Source organism: Nematolebias whitei, chromosome 21 (genome assembly GCF_014905685.2).
Source record: "Nematolebias whitei isolate Nwh7 chromosome 21, NemWhi1, whole genome shotgun sequence".
Lineage (NCBI taxonomy): Eukaryota > Metazoa > Chordata > Actinopteri > Cyprinodontiformes > Rivulidae > Nematolebias > Nematolebias whitei.
The window spans coordinates 18749164-18770813 of record NC_056518.1 but is presented as its reverse complement, the minus strand read 5'-3'; the positions used below and the strand labels follow the sequence as shown (position 1 = coordinate 18770813).

General features: G+C 41.6%; 1 protein-coding gene across 1 annotated transcript in view; it reads left to right on the top strand.

Annotated features, from left to right (window-relative positions):
• Positions 1-15581, top strand: part of LOC119427579 (signal-induced proliferation-associated 1-like protein 1) — a 38905-nt gene extending 23324 nt beyond the window's left edge. Inside the window, exons 3-21 of the mRNA XM_037695214.1 lie at positions 53-183; positions 1196-1384; positions 1476-1650; positions 2009-2112; positions 2361-2518; positions 6335-6914; positions 7735-8009; positions 8085-8345; positions 8437-8580; positions 8666-8820; positions 8902-8984; positions 9900-10306; positions 10976-11191; positions 11566-11728; positions 12646-12847; positions 14284-14421; positions 14564-14681; positions 14836-14914; positions 15005-15581. Coding sequence (XP_037551142.1) covers positions 53-183; positions 1196-1384; positions 1476-1650; positions 2009-2112; positions 2361-2518; positions 6335-6914; positions 7735-8009; positions 8085-8345; positions 8437-8580; positions 8666-8820; positions 8902-8984; positions 9900-10306; positions 10976-11191; positions 11566-11728; positions 12646-12847; positions 14284-14421; positions 14564-14681; positions 14836-14914; positions 15005-15148 — 3722 coding nt within the window. The 3' untranslated portion in view covers positions 15149-15581. The remainder of the gene's footprint in view (positions 1-52; positions 184-1195; positions 1385-1475; positions 1651-2008; positions 2113-2360; positions 2519-6334; positions 6915-7734; positions 8010-8084; positions 8346-8436; positions 8581-8665; positions 8821-8901; positions 8985-9899; positions 10307-10975; positions 11192-11565; positions 11729-12645; positions 12848-14283; positions 14422-14563; positions 14682-14835; positions 14915-15004) is intronic.
• The last annotated feature ends 6069 nt before the right edge of the window (positions 15582-21650 follow it).

The window sequence follows — 21650 nt, the reverse complement described above, 5'->3', positions numbered from 1 at the left end:
CAACCTGATGTTAAATAAAATATAACATTATTTGTTGTGTACTTTAACTCAGAACATTGGAACTACTTTGGAGTAGATGAGGCATTGGGTCCAGCTGCAGTGAGCTTGCGCAGAGAGAAGCTGGAGGACGATAAGGAGCATGGCTCACAGTATAACTACCGCCTCATCTTCAGAACCAGCGAGGTCAGACATACAGTCTTGTATTCTACTGTACTCGTAGCTTTTTTTTTTTTTAAAGATGACATTTTTTTATACATCTTCACTAATGTGGGAATGAAATTATTTTTGATTTGGTTTGAGGAAACTATCTTTTTGAGTTGTTAGATTGATTAACTTAGAGCAAACATTCATATTTACTATAGTTAATTAAGTTTTATTTGCATGATGTACTAGGAATTTCAGCTTGAGATAAAATAAGTCACAGCCCTTGTATCTTATGCAACCTACCCCTGAGGTATTCAGCTGTCTCCTCTAATATCAGCAATGTGTGAAGAAACCTCTGAAGGTGCGCTTATCCCCCACCCTGCAAGGCCTGTTTGCAACTTAAAACCACTGTGTGAAAAGCTTTACCTCTTAGTTTTAAGGCAAAATCTTATTTAGTTGCTGCGTTTGATCCCACTCTTGTGGACTTAGCGTAACTTTGTTTTACATTTTGGTAATGGGATGCATTTCATATGGAAGGCAAAGGCATTTGCCATTTTGTTTGTTGTGAGTATAGAAAGGGCAGGTGATTTTAACCTCACAGGTCATTCTGAAGCACCTAAACACCCCCACTCCTTCATCCAAACACAGAAACACTGGTCTATTGTAAACAGCAGCTCAGCACACCTTGCAGCTTGCAAGAGAGAATGTCTCCATCTGTTCCAGCTGCTGTGATAGCAGTGATTGAGTTCACTCCTGGAGATCAGCACAAAGCATACTTTGTACACAAACAGACAAGCCCTTCCGCTTTTCTTTCTTTGTTTTATTCTGTATTTATCAAAGGTTTGACCAACTTTCTTGTTTGATTTCATTGTCTTTAAATTTGAAGTACCGGTAATGCCGGTGTCACTTTAAGAAAAACTGCAGCCTGGTTTTATATTTTATTTGGGCCGGGCGTCAGTGCAGGCATGATTGGCTTTTTCATCTAAAAACATTAAAGTATTCCCGAGGTGCATCCCTTTTTTTAATCATCTTTTCATTTCAATCATTCCAGCTGACAACACTTCGAGGTTCTATACTAGAAGATGCTGTGCTCTCGACCTCTAAGCATGGCACCACCAGAGGGCTGCCCATCAAAGATGTACTGGAGTACCTTCTACCAGAACTGGATCTGTCCTGCCTCAGGCTGGCCCTCAACACTCCCAAAGTCACTGAGCAGTTGATGAAGCTGGATGAACAAGGGGTAAGAACATAACACAAACAATGTAAAGCTGTTTTTAATCTGCGCCTTCCTGAAGAGCTCTTACAGAAGTGAAACTATGTCTGGTGTCCAGCTGAGTTTTCAGGTGAAGGTGGGCGTGATGTACTGCCGAGCGGGGCAAAGCACAGAGGAGGAAATGTACAACAACGAGACAGCTGGCCCCGCCCTGGAGGAGTTCCTCCATCTGCTGGGGGAGAAGGTCCGCCTCAAGGGTTTCACCAAGTACAGAGCCCAGCTGGACACCAAAAGTAACAACTCCCAGATACACTCAGACATGAATCGCAGGGTTTGTGCTTTAGTTTTAGCTGTGAAAGTAAAAACTCCTGAACCACATGATTTCCTTTAGTTCACGTCACATTTAATATATTTTACTTTCCCTCTTTTTGTATGTCAAAGTACAGCAAACTGTGTTCCACTTCCAGGATACATGAGTTAAACAATTGTTTCACATATGAGCATTAATTCTAACAGGTTGACATTAATCACAGTTCACTATTGTTTGAGCTGTGGTGAAAATGCATCCTGTTGTGCACAGAAAGCAGAGCTGAGATGAGTAGGAGTGATTTTATAACGGCTCTTAATGTTGTGTTGCCGTTTTTCCTGCAGCGGATTCCACAGGCACTCACTCCCTGTACACTTCCTACAAGGACTACGAAATCATGTTTCATGTCTCGACAATGCTGCCTTACACGCCCAACAACAAGCAACAGGTAAACATGGAGAATGTGGCTTTTGTGGTCTCTTGTCAGAGGAAATGGAAAACGTCTCTGTTTGGAAACGGATACAAAAAATAAACCTTAGGAATGTGAGATCACTTGTGGCCTAGAAATCAGATTCTTATCCAGCTTTAGTTTCATTTCTTCTTTTTTCAGGATCTATTAAAACATACCAAATGCTTGTTTGGACTGTACGTTTAGTATCGCACTTAATACTCCTCTACATGAATCCTGTTTCTCAGTTGCTGAGGAAGCGCCACATTGGAAACGACATTGTGACCATTGTGTTCCAAGAACCGGGAGCACACCCCTTCACTCCCAGGGCCATTCGCTCCCACTTTCAGCACGTCTTCATCATTGTACGAGTGCACAACCCCTGTTCTAACAGCACATGCTACAGGTGAGTCTATGCCAGACTAACAGAAAAAACAAGACAATAAATTTTCAATATGGCCTATTGAGCATCAAGGCAGGGAGCAAACGGTAATCTAATAGTCCCTCGTTTATTGTGGGTGTTAGGTTTTGTACCCCACACACACACACACACACACACACACACACAATAAATGAAAATCCGCGAAGTAGCAACGTTATATTTATTTGAGTAATTTTATATATTTTAAGGCTTTATCAACCCTTTCCACTCTCTTGCAATGTTCTAAACTCTGAAACCTACGTCATTTTAACAACATACGTACAGTAAATGTAGCTACTACGGTAAATTTCACTGCAGAACAGGAGCGGCTCTCGGTTCTGGTCCGACTGTTTCAGTCCGACTCGGTTTGTTTCTGCAGACCTACTCTGCGGCGACAAAGCCCACAATCGATGCTCTAAACTCTTAAACCTACTAATTTTAACAGCGTACGTATATGTAGCTACTAAATTTTACTTACCAGCACATCCCCGCTTTGAGGTCCACGTGGGCAGGCTAGGATCTCTCGGGTTCACCGCTGAGTCTGGAGGTCCGGTTCTGGTCCAGTTCAGTGCAGCTGTTGAGTGCCAAAGTGCATTTTTTGGGGGGCAGACCTTCAGTTGGCTGGTGTGGGACCATAGGTGGTCAATTGAGTCCAAGTCTGGATGAAAACGGTCCCGATGGGCTCCAGAAACGGCATCGGACCTTCAGTGGCGCGCATCCCTGCTCGGAGGTCTGTGTGGGCTGGCTAGGAGCTCTCGAGTTCACCGATGGGTCTGGAGGTCTGGTTCTGCTTTTGTTCTGGTCCAGTTTGGTGGGTTCCGTGCAACTTCTCTGCATCCACTGGGTGCTGATCGGATCGAACCTTTCCCTCTAGTTTTTCAGCTGAAGGAAACAGGGCTTCTGGGCGGGGCCCTGTTGCCTTCTGGGAAACGTGGTCGTTATGCACGGGAATACAGTGGAGGCTTACTGAGAGAAAACTACAAGATGGTGGCGCCTGTGCACATTATTGTATTTTTTCGTTAACTTTTTACTGTACAGTACTGTATCCAGTACTGTCCCAATCACGTGAGTGATATTAAAGTTGACAATCATGTGTCCTGTACAAATTATTTTTAGTACAATATTATGTACTGTACGTTCACAAACCATGATGGCGCGAGTCCGAGAAAGTCAAACCGCAAAGTAGCGAGGGACTACTATACGCCCTTATTTATTTGTATTATTTACAAAGTGATTCCTTGTGTAAAGACTTGTTGCAGTTTTAACTAGGCCAGCCTGACTAAACTCATGAGAGACCTGTCCCTGTGCAGGACCAGTCCCTCTTATTGAGACCCTTAAAAGCTGCACGCTGCATTAAGAATGGTCATGTGTTCATGCAGGTAGCATTAGGATGAAAGCATTGACTGGAAGGCACTGTTCAAACATAAAAGCCTTTTCCGTTTCGCCATTTCAACTATATACATGTGTACAAGTATACATTTGTTGGATTCTGTGTTGTCATTTTGATGTTTGTTCTCCTCTGCTGGTTTATTCTTGTCCTTGTGACGATCAGACTCCAACGCTGTGCTGTTATCGCTTATTCAAAGCCACCCCACTGCACACGCAGATATTATGCACACATAGTTGCTCTTTGTCAATCTCCCACTCCCATTTCTCCATTTCACCTCATTCTCATGCTCACTTGCACACGCCGCACACAGTTACACACTTTCCGCGCTCATACGCGTATCCGCTTGAAGATTCACTCTTCACACACTCGTACAATACAACCCCCTCCTCCACGCTCTTCATCACTGCCACTTCGCCTCTGGGCAGCGTGAGTCGGAGTGAGTCTGAAGGAGTTAGCGCCATGCACATGAAGTGCTCCCCTCACCCGCTCTTGAATGTGAGTAAGGAGGACTGTGCAGAGCAGTGTTTGTCAGATCTCCCAGAGACCAACTCAGGTGCGGACGGGTCAGGCCAACCTCAGTCTCTCACACCATCATTATTTTTTGGGCTTGATTTATTTTTGCAACATTTCTTCTTTTTTTTTTTTTTCTTCAGGTCAACATTATTTGTCCTCATCAGCTACTTTATCCCATCAACCTGCAGAGGTTTTCGTCAAGATTTCATCTTGTCTTAAGGGGTCAGCTTTCGGTTTTGTACTGTAGGAAAGTTGGATCGCTTGTTTACCTTACGGATAAAATATAGACACGCATGAATCCAGCTGCTCCACCCAAAGTCACTGTCGCACTCTCAATCTTTCCTTCGCCATGCTTCCTGTGGATTGACACTTTCTGTTGAGACGTCTGTTTGTGGAAACTTTTTCCAACAGATTCTTGACGCTGTGGAGATAAATGCGGGTTCATTCAAAATAACTTGATTCCAAAGCTTCCCTGCAGCTTATTGAATGTTGTTCTGAGAGGAGAACTGACTCAGCTAAACATTTCATTGCCTCGCACCGACTGCATCAGAGGTTTTGGATATTTTGCAGCAATAATCAGAGCATGGTAGCTTTTTGCTGAAGTAGGAGGTAAGTTGTTGATGTTCGTGTTGATTTTTTGCATAAAACCTGATGCAGTTTGTAGATTTTACCCCCTTTTTTAAAAATCTCAGCTCAACATTGGTTCCAGCTTTGCAAACATAAACACGCACCACATTCAGATCACGTGTGCATTCTTTCTTTAGTGTTCCTTTATTATTTTTATGTGTGACCACGTCAATGATGAGACGATTTTACACATTTTATTGTTTTAATTACCTGGTTTTATTTCACTTGTGTTTTGATTGTATTGTGTGAGCCATGTTTTTATGTTGAGCACTTAAGTGCTGTACAAATAAAATTAGAATGGATGTGTTTTCTAGTCTTAATAAAGAGTATTTTATGGTTTTTAGGATCTTCTGGTTATTATTAGTCTGTTGTTGTCTGCTGTTGAGCTCAAGATAATGCTCTGGTCATATTGAGGCAGTCCAGCACATTAGAGGGGTAAGTGGCCTGGAGCCAGCCGGGAGCTAATCTGCTGCTTTCAATCGCTGCCTCAAAGTCACACGAGGCCAGTAAAGGCAGATTACATAACTAGATCATTGTTTGGGCAATGTGGGCTATTTGTGCACACTAACTCCAACTGCAGTGCTTCATCTCCTCACCATGACGTAGAGGTGCACAGCAGGATGCTGGAGCTGGGAGCCGTCATCCGAGGTCGAATACGTTTCTACATCAGCACTGGGCAGGAATGGTGTGCAACCTTTGTGCTGCAGGCAATGCCTGTGTGATTGATCAGTTTAATGGGCTGGACAGAAACTTGTAAGGATCGTCACATTAACTTATCAACTTAGGCTTTTAGTCTGCGTGACTTTATAAACATCCACTTTATAACCACATAGATTAGGAAGTAAGAGTTCATGTAGAAGTAAAGTCTGTTGATTCTGAGACAATTTACTTATGAACAACGGGTATGATGGAGTGTTGCACACCTGATTACTAATTTAAAGTAATTCAACTCCGCTGTGTAGAATTGTAATTGGAGCGGTGTATGGAAACAAGAGGAGAGCTTTGCCTCCAGAGGGTTTAACGCCCTTCTTTGTACCTACAAGTCAAACGGGTCAACGGCAGCAAAACCTTTAAAACACATACTTTTAGCACAAACCAATGAGAACGTTTTCTTTCCACTTTAACGTTTTCCTATGTAAGCACATGAAAATTTAGAAAAATTTACTTGTGGATCATGCTTTAGTTATATTTTACAAAATTATTTTATTATTACTATAATTTAGCAAATTTGAGTAACAATTTTATGCTGTTCTCCATTTGTGCCTCTGCAGCGTGGCTGTCACTCGTTCTCAGGACGTGCCAGCCTTCGGCCCGCCAATCCCTAAAGGTGTAACTTTCCCCAAGTCTTCTGTCTTCCGGGACTTCCTGTTGGCTAAAGTAATCAACGCTGAGAACGCAGCCCACAAGTCTGAAAAGTTTGGTGCCATGGCAACTCGCACCCGACAGGAGTACTTGCGGGACTTAGCTGAACGTCATGTGACCAGTACGCCCATAGAGACCACGGGGAAGTTCCCTTTTATCCCTCGTGCTCACAAGCGGAAAGAGAAGATTCGTCCATACAGCGGGGCGGAGCTGCGGAGTCTGGGGGCCATAACCTGGCAAGTTCACGCTGAAGACCAGGTAGCGGGTGCTGAACGTGAATGCCTCCTGGCCATTTCTAACGACTTCATCATCCTGCTGGACCAAGAGGCAGAAGCAGTTGTGTTCAACTGTGCCACACGTGACGTGATTGGCTGGTCGACAGGAAGTCCCGCCTCCATGAAGATCTACTACGAGCGTGGCGAGAGTGTGTCGCTTCGCTCCATTAATAACAACACAGAAGACTTTGGAGAGGTTGTGAAAAGACTGGAGGTGGGTGTGTCATGTGATTAGCAAACCTCGTCAGCTGTAATGGAGAGGTCACACTGAGCCGAACATCTTGTATCTGACAGGCAGCTTGACGGCAACAAACAGAATTCTTCTTAACTTGGTTCATAATTAAAGCATTGCTGTTTCTATCAGTATACAGTAGTCCCTCGCTGCTTTGCGTTTCGTTTATTGCGGACTTGCTCTATCGCGGTTTTTCAAAATAAGATTGGACATGACACAATTGGCTGATTGATGGATGAGCCGCACGATAGGCATGGAATTTTTATTTAAAATAAATTATTTAAAATTATTTAGCACCTAATGTACGTTTGTGCAGCCCATACTGCAGGGTAAACTTCCTGCTGCAGCTGATCAGCTGTTCTCCGTGCAGAGCAGAGAAGTGGGCGTGGCCAAGAACGTTTGCAGGTGGCAAAGAGCAGAGGAGGCAGGGAGCTGAAATCATGACATCCTGTGTTCTTTTCGAGCGTTTGGAGTTTAGAAACATTGTTTAGAATATTACAAGAGTGTGGAAAGGGTTTAAAATGCCTTAATATATAAATACTAAAATAAACTACTACTTACTACTCGTACGACTATTCCTACTTTGCGATTTTTCACTTATCGTGGGGCTTCAGGTTACGGATCCCCCGCAATAAACGAGGGACTACTGTATATCTGAAAAATGTATCCTATACCGATTAACTATAACTAAAGGTAAACTTCAACAATGTCAGAGAGGAAAAAGTACATTATTATTTGCTGCATTTGCATCTTCCACTCCATCTTCATTAGTCTTAACCCCTTGACGTCCTCTGTTTTGTAGCTATTGACCAAAGGTAGTCAAACTACAGAGATGACTTTGCGTCGTAACGCCTTGGGACAGCTGGGCTTTCATGTCAACTTTGAGGGCATTGTAGCTGAAGTGGAGCCCTACGGTTATGCCTGGCAGGCCGGGCTGAGACAGGGCAGCCGACTGGTGGAGATCTGCAAGGTCTCTGTGGCTTCGCTGTCCCACGAGCAGATGATTGACCTGCTTAGGACCTCTGTCACTGTCAAGGTGGTCATCATTCCTCCACATGAAGACTCCACCCCACGCAGGTGAAGTTAATAAAGATGAGTTCATGTGAGATGGGTAGTAGGTGAACTTATAGTTAGTACTTTTTGTCCCAACAGAGGTTGCTCAGAAATCTACCACATGCCACTTGTGGACTATAAGAATCACAAAGAGGGCATGCCCTATGAGTTAAAGTTCCCCTTCCGGCCGACAAACAACAACAACAACAAATGGCCACGCTCCTCGTCCAGCCCTCAAACTCGGGCCGCCGGAACAGGAGGAACCTTAATCAAGGCACCGCCGTCAGACTTCAGTGAACGCAACTCTGCTGCCATTCCACGCAGTGTGTCAAGTGATGGTCGACCTCTCAACCCTAAAAGGTCGCACAACAAATATGATGCAGTTACGCACTGAAGTCGTATGCCTGTTTGCTATATATGTGCCTAATGCTATTCATATGTGTCTTTGCAGATACTCCCCAGGAAACGACAACTATGCGCTCGCCTGCTCCATTGTGATGGGTCGCACACTTCACAACACAAACTCACCCTCCAGCTTCTCCTACACTGAGACGACGAGCTCCAGCCACTGGAGGCAGAAGTCTGTACCTGATGGGTAAGCAGACACATTATTTACATTTCAGCTTGTTGCATTATGCTACATGGAAACATGATATAGGTCATCTTGTGTTCCTGTATAGGTTCAATAACAACAGCCAGTCGCCGGTCACGTCTGTACGGCAAGTGGCTGGTGAGGTGGTCAATGGGATGAAGGTGGGCTCTAGTACTGGTGTTGGATGGTCTCGAAGTGGGGAGGGTGATGCCACCAGTAGACTAGGGGACAAAACCAGCTCAGGTAAAATTCTACAAACTCAAAGGTGTTACTAATGCACAGTTGTTTCCATGTTTACGTTGCCTTCTTATGTGTATTCTGTAGATGCTGTGGTTTCCAAAGTGGTGATTCCTCGTCTCCAGCCATCAGATCCCAACAGCCATCTGTCTCCTAACAGGAACACTAAGGTGAGCATAGGCCTGTCACGATAAGCAATAAATCAATTAATCGCAAGATAAATGAAAATTATCAACCTCAATTTCATTTATCGGCTTTATCGTTTCTTCGTGTCTCTCTCTTTCTACTGAAGACACTGGATGACAAAAGGCTCAACTCCGGTGCTCTTCACTGACCCCTCCCTTTCTCTTCTTTCTCTTTTCTTTAAAATCTGTTTTAAATGTCCAAAATTGCGTTTTTGAATCGTTAAAAGCAGCTAAGTTGAGAAGCTAAGTGATAAGCTAACAGGCCGACCTCGGGGGTGGGGGGGTGGGGGGGGACCTCCATCTTGTCTAAGCTCCAAAATTCACGGTAGAAACCCGTGCCGTCGTCTAAAAAGTTTTTCTCTGCAAAAAGAAGCTGAGAACTTGTTTACTGATTATTTATTAAAAGCTTTGTGTGACAAATGCTGTGCTAAAGAGCTCAAACCACACCGAGCATCTGCCATTTTTAAAATCGAAAAACAGGAACAGAGATAGCCCATGTCACGTCAAGGGGCCTCCCTCCCATTTTACTTAAAGAGACGCTGCTCGCTCCCTCACTATCCATCCTTCGGTTCAAACAGTCTTATACTGCCATCCAGTGGTCAAACAACAGTACTACACACAAAAATTAACCAACATTTCGTCTTAAGTTTGACAATATTTACTAATTAAAAATAATTACTTGTTAAATTTGACAATAATTACTAATTATTGTCAAATTTCAAACAATATTATCGTTTATCGCAATAATTTCTGAGCCAATTAATCGCCCAGCAAAATTTGTTATCGTGACAGGCCTAGGTGAGCAACAAGAAACCAACATAATCCAAAAGAGACACTCGACTTGTGTTAATTGTATGCTATTTGCATTTATCGTTTGATTCATTATAAATGTATTTACAGGCGGATGCGGTGTATTCATCTAGCCAGTCGAGCAGCAACACGCTGTCCAGCAACGCGTCCAGTTCTGCACACAGCGATGAAAAGTGGTACGAAGTTGGTTCCCGCTCCGGAGTACGGAGCGACCTGGAGCTCAACGGCTACCTTCAGGGCACCTCTACTGACAGCGGCATCGATGCCACCTCCTTCACTGCCACGCAGAGCAGCACAGCTTCCTCCACTGGTGCTTTCAGGTCTAAGGAGAAAATCCCATGGCAGGAAGATCCAGCAGGCAGCCAGAGAGCCACTAGTACATCTCCAACATCAGACTCGCTTGTCGTCCCTGGATGCAGTGAGACTGCGACAAAGAGTCCCTCTCCTTTAGCATCAGCTCCTGAAAGTGGCTCCTGTAGCAGTGACTCCCACTCCAGGTGTGGTTTGTTTAAAAAATAAAAAATTTCTTAGAATAAGTTGTGCTCCAACTTCAGTGCTTCAATAGAAAGAAATTGATTCACTTATATGGTTCTTTATCTAAAGCTGTGGTTTGACTTTAACAAGGAGTGGTGAGAAGAAAAAAAAAACAGAGTGGTTTTGTATTCATATGCGTTTTCATCTTACAGTATCCATGATTGAAAGGAAAGGCTTCAAAGAAATACAGAGTGTGAGCTCAGCACTCCTCCCCCTCGTCTAAATCCCAGTCCTTTTGAGTCAAATAAAGCTTTCCTTCCTCTCCTCTTCCCTCAGACAGAAATAACTCGTCTCCTGCACACTGACAGCTTTGTTTTATATATAGTGCATGCTTGCTTGTACATATATATAATTTTCATAAAAAATAATAATCTTTTGTGTCAAGCAATGTAAAAACAGGATTTGAGAGGATTGAAAATGTCATGTAGGAGCACTGCCCTAGTTTCCATTTTTGTTTAATCGATTTCTGCTCGCAGTTAATGATGCGGTGATGAAACAGGCAGGCCAAAGATTTGTAGCTGATGTACCATTTTAATGCAGCAAAGAAATAAAACAAATGAGTTCATCAAATATACTGACACATTTTAAAGCAAAATACAACAGTTCAAGCCTTTTTTGTGTTGTGTTTCCAGTACAATCAGCTTTGGTCACTCTGGGAGTCCGATGGGACAGAGCTGCAGCGTCATGGGACCACCGAATGAAACAGCTGCCACAAACGTTTCGCCCACATCCTCGTCTCAAGGCAACAAAAGTTTCTACCCTCGTCAAGGAACAACCTCTAAGTACCTCATTGGCTGGAAGAAGCCTGGAGGATCGGTCAACTCTGTGGACTTCAGCAGCACTCGCAAGTAAGAGGAGAACCGTTTTTAACGTAGATCTGTGAATTCAGCCAATACAGCGCAGTATGTTTAGGAAAATTACCAACATTTACTGTAAAAATCTATTCCAACAGCAGTGAACTTTTTAATTTTACCAGTCTGGAGACTGCTGAGTTGGTTAGCAGTGCCCCCATGTGGCTGGATTTAGTAATTAATTTTCTTCTAATAAATGAGCGTTAAAAATGTTTTTAGATTTTATCTTGAAGGACGCCACCATTTGTTGATCTTTTGGCTGCATGCCGCTTCTTTCAGCACTTACCTCCTTTCCATGTTATTTGTATTTACTCTGAGTTATTTTGGTCCCGGAGGCCTCCGATTAAACTGGGTTTTGTGTTTGTTTGCAGACGGCACCAGAGCGATGGCCTGCTGGGTGGTCAGCCCCAGCTCAGAGCCCATCTTCGCGGCTCCCAGTCGCCCCAGCGCCAGACTGCCAAGTCCAGCCTGGAAGAAGAACTGAAGAAGCTCATCACACTTGACAGCCCACCACCTACAACAAGTGATGAGAAGGTACAGAGAAATGCAGTAGGCTGTCCTCCTACATCACTGTAGCTGAGTTTTATTTAATTTTTTCATTACTTGTCTTATCGTCTTTGATAAACTAGCTGAATTAACCAACAAAAGTAACAAACAAGTAAAACAGACCCAGGAAGTTGTTGAGAGATGAAAAATGTTATTGGATTAGCTATCATAATAGATTAGCCAAATGTAAATGTAAGACAAATACTTTAGTTAACTAATAAGGAAATATAATAAAGGAAAAGCTAAATAATTGAATTGTTTTCCTAAAAGCAGCATTTTATTTTTGTTAAGCAAGAAAAGATGAACGTGAGTTTTGAAACAGCTGAAATGGTAAAATTACAAATTTATAGTTTAACTTTGATAATGATTTGTCAAATTAAACGTCCTCCAGTAAACCTGAAGACTGAAGCAGCTTATTCAGGCTTTTCCCTCATACAGAATCAATCCATTATATTCCATTTGTGCATTTCCTGCTTTATAATCTGTCAAAATGTCTGCTGTGACTATGAGTATCTATGGAAAAGTTGTGAATAAGTAATATCTTACCTGGCGTAGATGCCTTTCCGAACAACTTCAGTTCAGAGAAATGAAACTTATTTTATCCAGACTGATGAGTCCAAGTGAGGTCCAGACCAAAGTGGGTCATTGTCATCTTACCGCTGCTCTGGATTCAAAGACTTCATGGTGGTTCACGCAAATAAAAATTAAACAAGTTCTGTTGTGTTGAATGGCATTCATTGTAAAACTAAATCACCAGGTTATTATATTAATATATAGGAGGAGTGTGTGTATCCAACATAAAGCTGAGCCACTGGCAGTTCTTGTTTGTTTGCATGAAAGGATTTTTCCAGCTGAGCGTGATTAGCTGAAGTTTCTCACCTCTCCCCTCTCATTGCTCCCTGAAGCCCTTGTTTCCGGGTCCACCACCCAGCCGTCGCTCCCTCCAGAGGACGCTGTCGGACGAGAGTATCTACAGCGGGCAGAGGGAGTCGTCCGCCGGTGGGCAGCGTGACTCGTCCGCCGACCTTTTGTTCACCTGCTCCACCATACCACGCTCGCCCATCACTCGACATGGACCGAGCCGGCGAGCGCCACACAAATCCCTCGGTGAATCTTTACGTTTTACACGTGATGCAGGCAGTGAAGCTTTAATTTTACCGGGGGTGTCTGCAGATAAACAATCAAACAAAGCAACCAAATCACAGCTTGTCCTAATAGTGTGGCTGCTTATGAAGCACCACCATTTTTCTTTCGTACATTTTTCTGCATATTTTTCACCCTTCAGTTTTCAGGCTATATGAACAAATCATATTTCAAAACATTCAGCTTTTTCAAGACAATCCTGCTATGACTTTTGATATTGGTGCATCTTTGGCATTTTGAAATATTTAGCCACTTTTTTTCTCATAGGAAATGAATTGAGCTCATTTTACATGCTTCAAATCTTTAGATGTGTTTACAACCTTTTACTGCTCCTTTCACAGTTTGTTCTGCTTCAGCTTCTTTCAGCTTCCTTGTGCAAATTTAAACATTTTTTTCAGCTAATTTCAGCTGTTTTGTGCTCCTTTCAGATTCTTTCTGCTAACCACAACATTTTTGTGCTTCTTCTATCTTCTTTCTGCTCATTTCAGCTTATGATGCTCCTTTCAGTTAGTTTCAGCGTTTTCTACAATCTTGGCTATTATATAGCTGTTTTATGCTAATTTTAGCTTTTTCAGCTAATGCCACATTTTTTTTGCCCTCATTTAAACTTTGTTTCAGTGTAATTCATTAAAAATGTGCACTCTCAACTTCCTTCTTGAAATTTCACTATTTTTGTTTTAGCTGTGTGCTAATTTCTACTTTTTTGTGCTAATTTCTGATTCTTTCAGCAAATATGTTCTTTCTGCTTTCTTCAGCTAATTTAAGGTTGTTCTACTTAGCATTTTCTGCTAATTTCAGCTGTTTACAGATATATTCTAAGTTTTTCGTGGTAATTTCTGCTACTTTCAGACAAATTAACTTCTTTCTGCTAATTTCAACGTGTTATGCTCCTTTCAGCCTTTTTTCAGCTATTTTCAGTTTTTTCTGTCATTTCAGCTACCATTTAACTGTTTTATGCAAATGTTAGCTTTTTTAGCTAACTCCACATGTTTTAGTTCTTTCCACTTCCTTCTAGTAGTTTAAGCTTATTTCTGCCATTTCAGCTACTTTCAGCTATTTTTAGATAATTTCAGCTTTTTTTTTTAGCTAATTTTCCAAATTTTTGTGCTAATTTCTGCTTATTTAAACTTAATTCAGAAAAATGTGTTCTTTCTGCTTTCTTCCGGTAATTTAAGCTTGTTCTTCCATTTCAGCTATATTTCAGGATGTTTTTAGCTAAATTCAGCCGTTTTTCAGCAAGTTCTTCAGCAATAAGCATTCACACTGCACTTTTGCAGGAAATGCAATTTCTCTAGTTTAAATTCAATTTGCTTTAAAAAATTTTAAATTTATTTTATGTCATAAGATAGCAGCTAATTGTGTAGTTGAGCGTATTTTATTCTGCTGTTTGCTTTATCCAGGAGACCTGTCGGCTCCAGAGAGTTTAGAGCTGGAACATGAGAAGCAGCAGGACCCTGTTCTCATGCCCCTCCCTGACACTGAAACCGATGGCCCGCTTGATTGGGCCCATCTGGTGGACGCTGCCAAGGCGTTTGAAGGTAAATATTACTTTTTTTTTAATTATTATTATTTACTAAAAACTACAAAAGAGCTGTCATTTGTATTGTCACCAGCAGATGGCACTGTTACACTATCTGTTCTTTCTTCAGGTTTAATAAAACTTTTTTTTGTGTGTTTTAGAGCAGAGACTGGTTTTTCTAGCTGCCCAGGAGGAAAGCTCCACAGCTGAGAGCACATCAGCCTCCAGCCCCCAGCAGGCCGAGCCTCAGGTGGCTCCACAGAGACAGCCCTCACCGGGGTAAGAGCTTGCAGGTCACAGACGTGAGCTGACGTTTGAAGACACTGTCGCAGCAAATATTTCTAATTAGTTTTCATTCCTGTCTGGCTGCAATTATTTGTAAAATCTGCTATTCTAGGGTGGTCATTAATTTCTGCTTTCTTCTTTTTTACAGAGAAACTCCAGTGGGCTTAATGGGTAAGATGAGCCAGCTGGAATCCATGGTGAAGACACTACAGGAAGACTTAAAGAGGGTGAGTTTTAGTGGATTTAACTCATTTCTCTCTTCTTTGGATGAAAAAAGTTGGATCACATTTGTCACGAGTGTCTTCTGTCACCATCAGGAGAAGGATGCCAAGGCGACACTACAGGTGCAGATTGAAAGCCTGCGAGAAGACAACCAGCGTCTCCTGGAGGAGTCCTACAGCGCCTCAGCCAAGCTCAAGAAGTTCACAGAGTGGGTCTTCAACACCATTGACATGAACTGACGCACGTCACCTGCTCTCCACTGGGAATTTAACCACTACTCGAGCTGATTTCAAACTTTGAATGCAGCTCATTTACAGGTTTTTACAAGTTGGACTGTTTTACACGCCGACCTTCTGGAGCTTTGTGGCTCCGTAAAATTAAATCACCACCGAAGAATGACTTTGGAGACAACCCAGAGAGGAAAGATGAGAGAAGCAGATGAGCGAGTCAGGTTTTAACAGCATGCACTCCCTTCTTTAGGAGTACACAAGTTCATCTTTTGTTTCCGATCTTAACGAACTGTTGGTATCTCTGCATGGCAAAGAGCAAGATGCTGAAACTAACGTAAAGGGAACGAAAGAGGTTTTTTAAATTTAGGTTTTTAGCTAACCTCACAAAGAGTGAACCAATTTAAAGTTATAAAGCTCAAATCAAAGACAACTCCTTGATCCCTGCAAGAGATGCTGAAATATGTCCCATGTAGCTCTGTTTTTATCCATCTCATTGTGCTGTCAACGTGTTCATAATTAGATATTTATTATTTTACTCAACTCCAGTTATTTTTCTAACACTAACCAAAAACAAGCAGATGCCATTTTTAACAGTAGTGTGGGTAGATGGACCTAAAGAGGCCGAGCTTTTGCTCAGCACACGATGTGAGGTGAAGCGTCTGAACGGAAACGATGTGCACGTTTAATCAAAGGATGCTGGAGGTAAAACTTGTAAAGTACTACTAGTCACATGAAAGGAATATATATTGTACAGAAACACAATGGGTGCCATAAAATACACATACAAACCAGATTATTGTAAATACATGATGGTAAAGTATTTGTTTTTTCCACATGCCCTTCTGTGATGAGATAAATTAAAGAGTATTTATAACAAAAATAATGGCCAAGCTCAAATGAGCCATATGCAGTTAGATTATATGTTTGTGCCTGTAATGGGCAGTTTCTTATGAGAAAATGTGCATCACTTGATGGCTAACGTTTAACCCAAATAATAATTTTTATGTCTTTTTTTTGTTGCCTGCTGTTGTGGATGAATTGACAGTGACACCTTGTGTTGATCATTTTTCCCATCCACAGCATGTGAAATAGCTTCAGTCTGATCATTTTGTCTCCGAGTGGATGAAATCGGTACAGTTCGGTATATAAATACAGAGGAGTTGTATAAATCCTGAAAGTCCAGCTAATCTTGAAAAAGAAACACAAATCTGGTCTGTACGAGACCGAGCTAAGTCCTTACTCAAGCGTCATCCTGCAACTGCTTCCTTTTGTACTCGGACACTGTGCAGCTGTATATAAGGAGAAATTAATATTCATCAGAGTTTGCACTTTCTGTCTTATTTTTTATGTAATTCTGCTTTACTGGGTAGCAAAGAGTGACAGAAGGGTTATGCAAGACGGAAAAAGGGGATGAGATGGAGAAAAAAAAAACCATGAGCTGGACTCAGAACAGAGTCTCAGGTCCCCATCCCAGCAGATCACCCCTTTGCCTTCATTCTTAACATGTGTGACTCTGTTTCCATTAAGCTGTGATGTGTACAGATGTTTATATCTATTAAAGATATTTTGTTGAATTACAAATCATTTGGATGGGTGGTCTTTTGTCGGAAAAATGTTTGGGTTTTGACACGCAGATCATTAAAAAAGAGGCATCTTTTGTGGTTTGAAAGGACAAATGGGGAACTAAATCCAGTGTGGTGTAATGAATATGTCTTAACAAGTTAAAGGGTGGCTGCAGAAGGCAGCTGACTGCTGTTGTATCGTCATTAACAGAAAGCTGCTATATTTCCACTTAGAATCGATTGCACGAGGCGTTTGCTTCAGACGGGCATGCTTGTTGATTGTGCACTGATGGACAACAGTGAACCCCGAGTGAGAAGCAGCGTAAAGACACGGCTGATTATGAAGCAAAGCATCGAGCGTTGTGACGCCGAGCAGGATTATAGCCGTCTGATTAAAGATTACATTCATGTATCAACAGTCGTGAACAAAAACGTAAGCGCACTTTCTTCTACAGTTTCTCTGTATCAGTAATTTGACATCTATTACAGGCACATGGCAGTACTGAAGCCAAAGAAGCAACTGTGACGAATTTACCTCCCAATTACAGATGGACAAGTTGGAGCAGGATGCAGAAGGCAGCAACACTTCAGAGAACTAGACGAACGGGAAAGAAAGAAATGTGTTGTAGTTACGTGTGAGGAAATCTAGCACGAGAACCTGCTCCAACAGCCCACAAAACATCTATCCATTATCTACCTGCTTCTTCCTCTTCAGGTCACTGGTGCCCATGTGTGAGAATCAGGGACACCCTGGACAGGTCGCAAGTCCATCGCATGAACACATGGAGACAAACAACCATTCACTCTCACTCACACCTAGGGACAATTTAGAGTTACCAATCAGCCTAACATGCATGTTTTTGGTCTGTGGGAGGAAACTGGAGTACCTGGAGAAAATCCATGCATGCACAGAGAGAACATGCAAACTCCACCAAGAAAGGTCCCCAGCGGGTTTTGATCCTGCAACCTTCTTGCTGAAAGGCAACAACAGCTGAGCCACCGTGCTGCCCACCTACAAAACAACAATATAAATGCCTAATTTTAAACTCTAATGTTTCCCATAACCACATTTCACCTGTTGGCATGTTTATGCAAGTTACAAACACAAATATGAGCTGATATTTTAGGATATGACTCAGTGGCACAGATTAAATATTGAACTGGTAGATATACTTGTGAAATTTTGGGGATTTAAGACAGTCAAGGTGAAATCTGTCTAACTGAATTTGAATATTTGTTAAAATTATAGGTGTGAAGTGCTGTTTTATGGTTTTAGATGAATAAACTGGAATAAAAATTGCATGTTAATTTGGGACTTTGATCTTTTACACCAAGTATCAAACCACATATCGGTGCATAAATATTTCTCTGCATTTATATGCAGTATGTGCATGAACATATTTTGTACTGAAAGAATTTTGTACTCATGCTATAATAATATTGTGAGCAGATTCATGCTCAATTCAGCCTTTTTCTTATTAGTTTATTGCTGCTGCAACAAATCAAACATGCTGCTGAGAAAACAATGGAGGGATTATTCAATTCTGTTCAATAACAAACAGATACAGTATATTCGGTAACTCCTTGGATTGGTGGTATTATGAACATGCCGTTAAATAATTTAGAATTAATACAGATTATACAGGGCTGTCCCTGTCAAAGCAGATTAGAGAAGCCATGTCTCTGCCTGTCTGTCTGAAGGAATGCTAGTTGCAGATCAGTGCAATGTGAAGTGGCTTTATCATTTTAGTATACTGGTCATAAAATAAGAATATCATGAAAAAGTTGATTTATTTCAGTAATTCTATTCAAAAAGTGAAACTTGTGTATTATATTCATTCATTACACACAGACTGATATATTTCAAATGTTTATGTCTTTTAATGTTGATGATTATAACTGACAACTAATGAAAACCTCAAATTCAGTATCTCAGAAAATTAGAATATTGTGAAAAGGTTCAATATTGAAGACACCTGGTGCCACAGTCTAATCAGCTAATTAACTCAAAACACCTGCAAAGGCCTTTAAATGGTCTCAGTCTAGTTCTGTAGGCTACACAATCATGGGGAAGACTGCTGACTTGAGAGTTGTCCAAATACCTTGACACGAGCGCAAGACACAAAAGGTCATTGCTAAAGAGGCTGGCTGTTCACAGAGCTCTGTGTCCAAGCACATTAATAGAGAGGCGAAGGGAAGGAAACGATGTGATAGAAGAAAATGTACAAGTCATAGGGATAACCACACCCTGGAGAGGATTGTGAAACAAAACCCATTCCAAAATGTGGGTGGAGATTCACAAAGAGTAGACGGCAGCTGGAGTCAGTGCTTAAAGAACCACCACGCTCAGAAGTATGCAAGACATGGGTTCAGCTGTCACATTCCTTGTGTCAAGCCACTCTTGAACAAGAGACAGAGACAGAAGCGTCTCGCCTGGGACTGCTGCTGAGTGGTCCAAAGTCATGTTCTCTGATGAAAGTAAATTTTGCATTTCCATTGAAAATCAAGGTCCCAGAGTCTGGAAGAAGAGGAGAGGCACAGAGTCCATGTTGCTTTAGGTCCAGTGTCAAGTTTCCACAGTCAGTGATGGTTTGGGGTGCCATGTCATCTGCTGGTGTTGGTCCACTGTGTTTTCTGAGGTCCAAGGTCAACACAGCTGTCTACCAGGAAGTTTTAGAGCACTTCATGCTTCCTGCTGCTGACCAACTTTATAGAGAAGATTTCATTTTCCAACAGAACTTGGCACCTGCACACAGTGACAAAGCTACCAGTACCTGGTTTAAGGACCATGGTATCCCTGCTCTTAATTGGTCAACAAACTTACCTGACCTTAACCCCATAGAAAATCTATGAGGTATTGTGAAGAGGAAGATGCGATACATCAGACCCAACAATTCAGAAGAGCTGAAGGCCACTATCAGAGCAACATGGGCTCTCGGAACACCTGAGCAGTGCCACAGACTGATCCACTTCATGACACGCTGCATTGCTGCAGTAATCCAGACAAAAGGAGCCCCAACTAAGTATTGAATGCTGCACATGCTCATACTTTTCAGTTGGACAACATTTCTAAAAATCCTTCTTTTAATTGGTCTTAAGTAATTTTCTAATTTTCTGAGAAACTGAATTTGGGTTTTTCATTAGTTGTCAGTTATAATCATCATCATCATTAAAAGAAATAAACATTTGAAATACTGTACAGTATATCAGTCTGTGTGCAATGAATGAATATAATATACAAGTTTCACTTTTTGAATGGAATTACTGAAATAAATCAACTTTTTCATGATATTCTAATTTTATGACCAGCACATGTATTTGCGCTGCAGACACAAAGGTAGATCACTCAAAACAATCTGGCTGCTTAGAGAAATGAGTGGCACAAATGCAAAAGACCAATAAATGCTTCCACAGGCATGCCTCACATGTGACCTCGGTTTCCCGTGGTAACCAGATTTACAGAGAACAGCAGATTTGTTCTTTTCCTCCAAGGAAACATTGAAACTAAATTGTCCCTTTAATACTGAGACGTGAGACAGTGTGCATGTCTATCTTGATTAAAGCTGCGTACACGGTCTTTTCTGTGTGTGAGGAGCGTTTGAAAAGTGTTAAATATTTTTAAAGCAGGAGAGCAAAGCCTTCATAGAGCCAGGGCTTCTGCTTTGATTGCAGAAAAGAGAAGCTGGTTTTCTGGTGATCGGGTTCCATCAACGCAGACGTGTTGGTGTGTTCGCTGCATGCAGTCATAAACTGGCTCTGCCATTTATTTCTGGCATATATTCCTTCAGGGTTTGTGGGATCTCATTTATAAAAAAAAAAAGTTAATTTGTTTGAGCTTGAATGATTCCACAGTTTCCATTGCAAAGCATGAAAAACTGGAATAGTTTTGGACAGCGAAACAAGTTTGCATTAGTCATGTGCAACTATACAATTTATTAGACACAACTTGTGAAGTGTTTTTTAATTCCCAGGAGGGCTCTCATGCAGAAGACTGAAACGTGCAACTCCAGTTTTTAACCACGTTGGGGTTCTGTGTAAGATGGAAAATAAAAACAGGATTTTCAAATCTCATCAATTCTTGCTACAATAAATTAGAGAAATCATATTAAAAGTTTAGGAATTGTATAATTTTGGGGGAAATTAAATGTAATTTTGATCTTTACGGCAGCAACACATCTTAAAAACTCTGGGACTGGACCATGTTTATGAATGCATCCTCTTCTTTTAACAACAGTCTCTAAAAATTGAGGAACTGACATCATGGAGGAAAATATCTCTTTTATATCTGATGTAGATCAACTGTCCTGAGTCGTCTTTGCTGGATTTTCTGCTGAATGGTAATATATGTTGTTCCTGCACTGATGGTGCCTTTCCATATGTGTAAGTTGCCCATGTCATAGCCACTAATGCACCCCCATACTATCAGAGAGGCAGGCTATTGAACAGGTCAAATACATCTCATCTAAAAGTCTAAATATTTAAATTTTGATTTGTCTACAGAACAGTTTTCATGATTACTTAGGTTTAATTTAAATTGCCTCCAGTTTTTATTTACATGTTATACCTTTTTGTCTGTAAAGGGGGTGCATGTCTGAGATTGTGATATATATATTTTTATAGCCTCTGTCCGTGTGTTTTAAACTTCTTTTGATGTTGACATTTTAATACAAGCTTAATGAAATGCTTCTTATTTCCAGCATCGGTGGGCGCTGCTGCAGTGTGCATCTCTCTGTCCTCCTTTTCTCCCTGTCGTGTCTCCACCGCTCTGTTTCTCCTCGCACATGCACACACTTCTGCCTGTTTCTCCTCCTCCCTCCTTATATTCTCTCTAATTCCTTCATCCCTCCCTCTTTCACAGTGCGATCTGCACCTCTCTGCTGCACAGCATCTCCCTCACTCGTTCCCTGCCTCGCACTCTTTAGCTCTCGCTCGGTCTCAAGCACATGCAG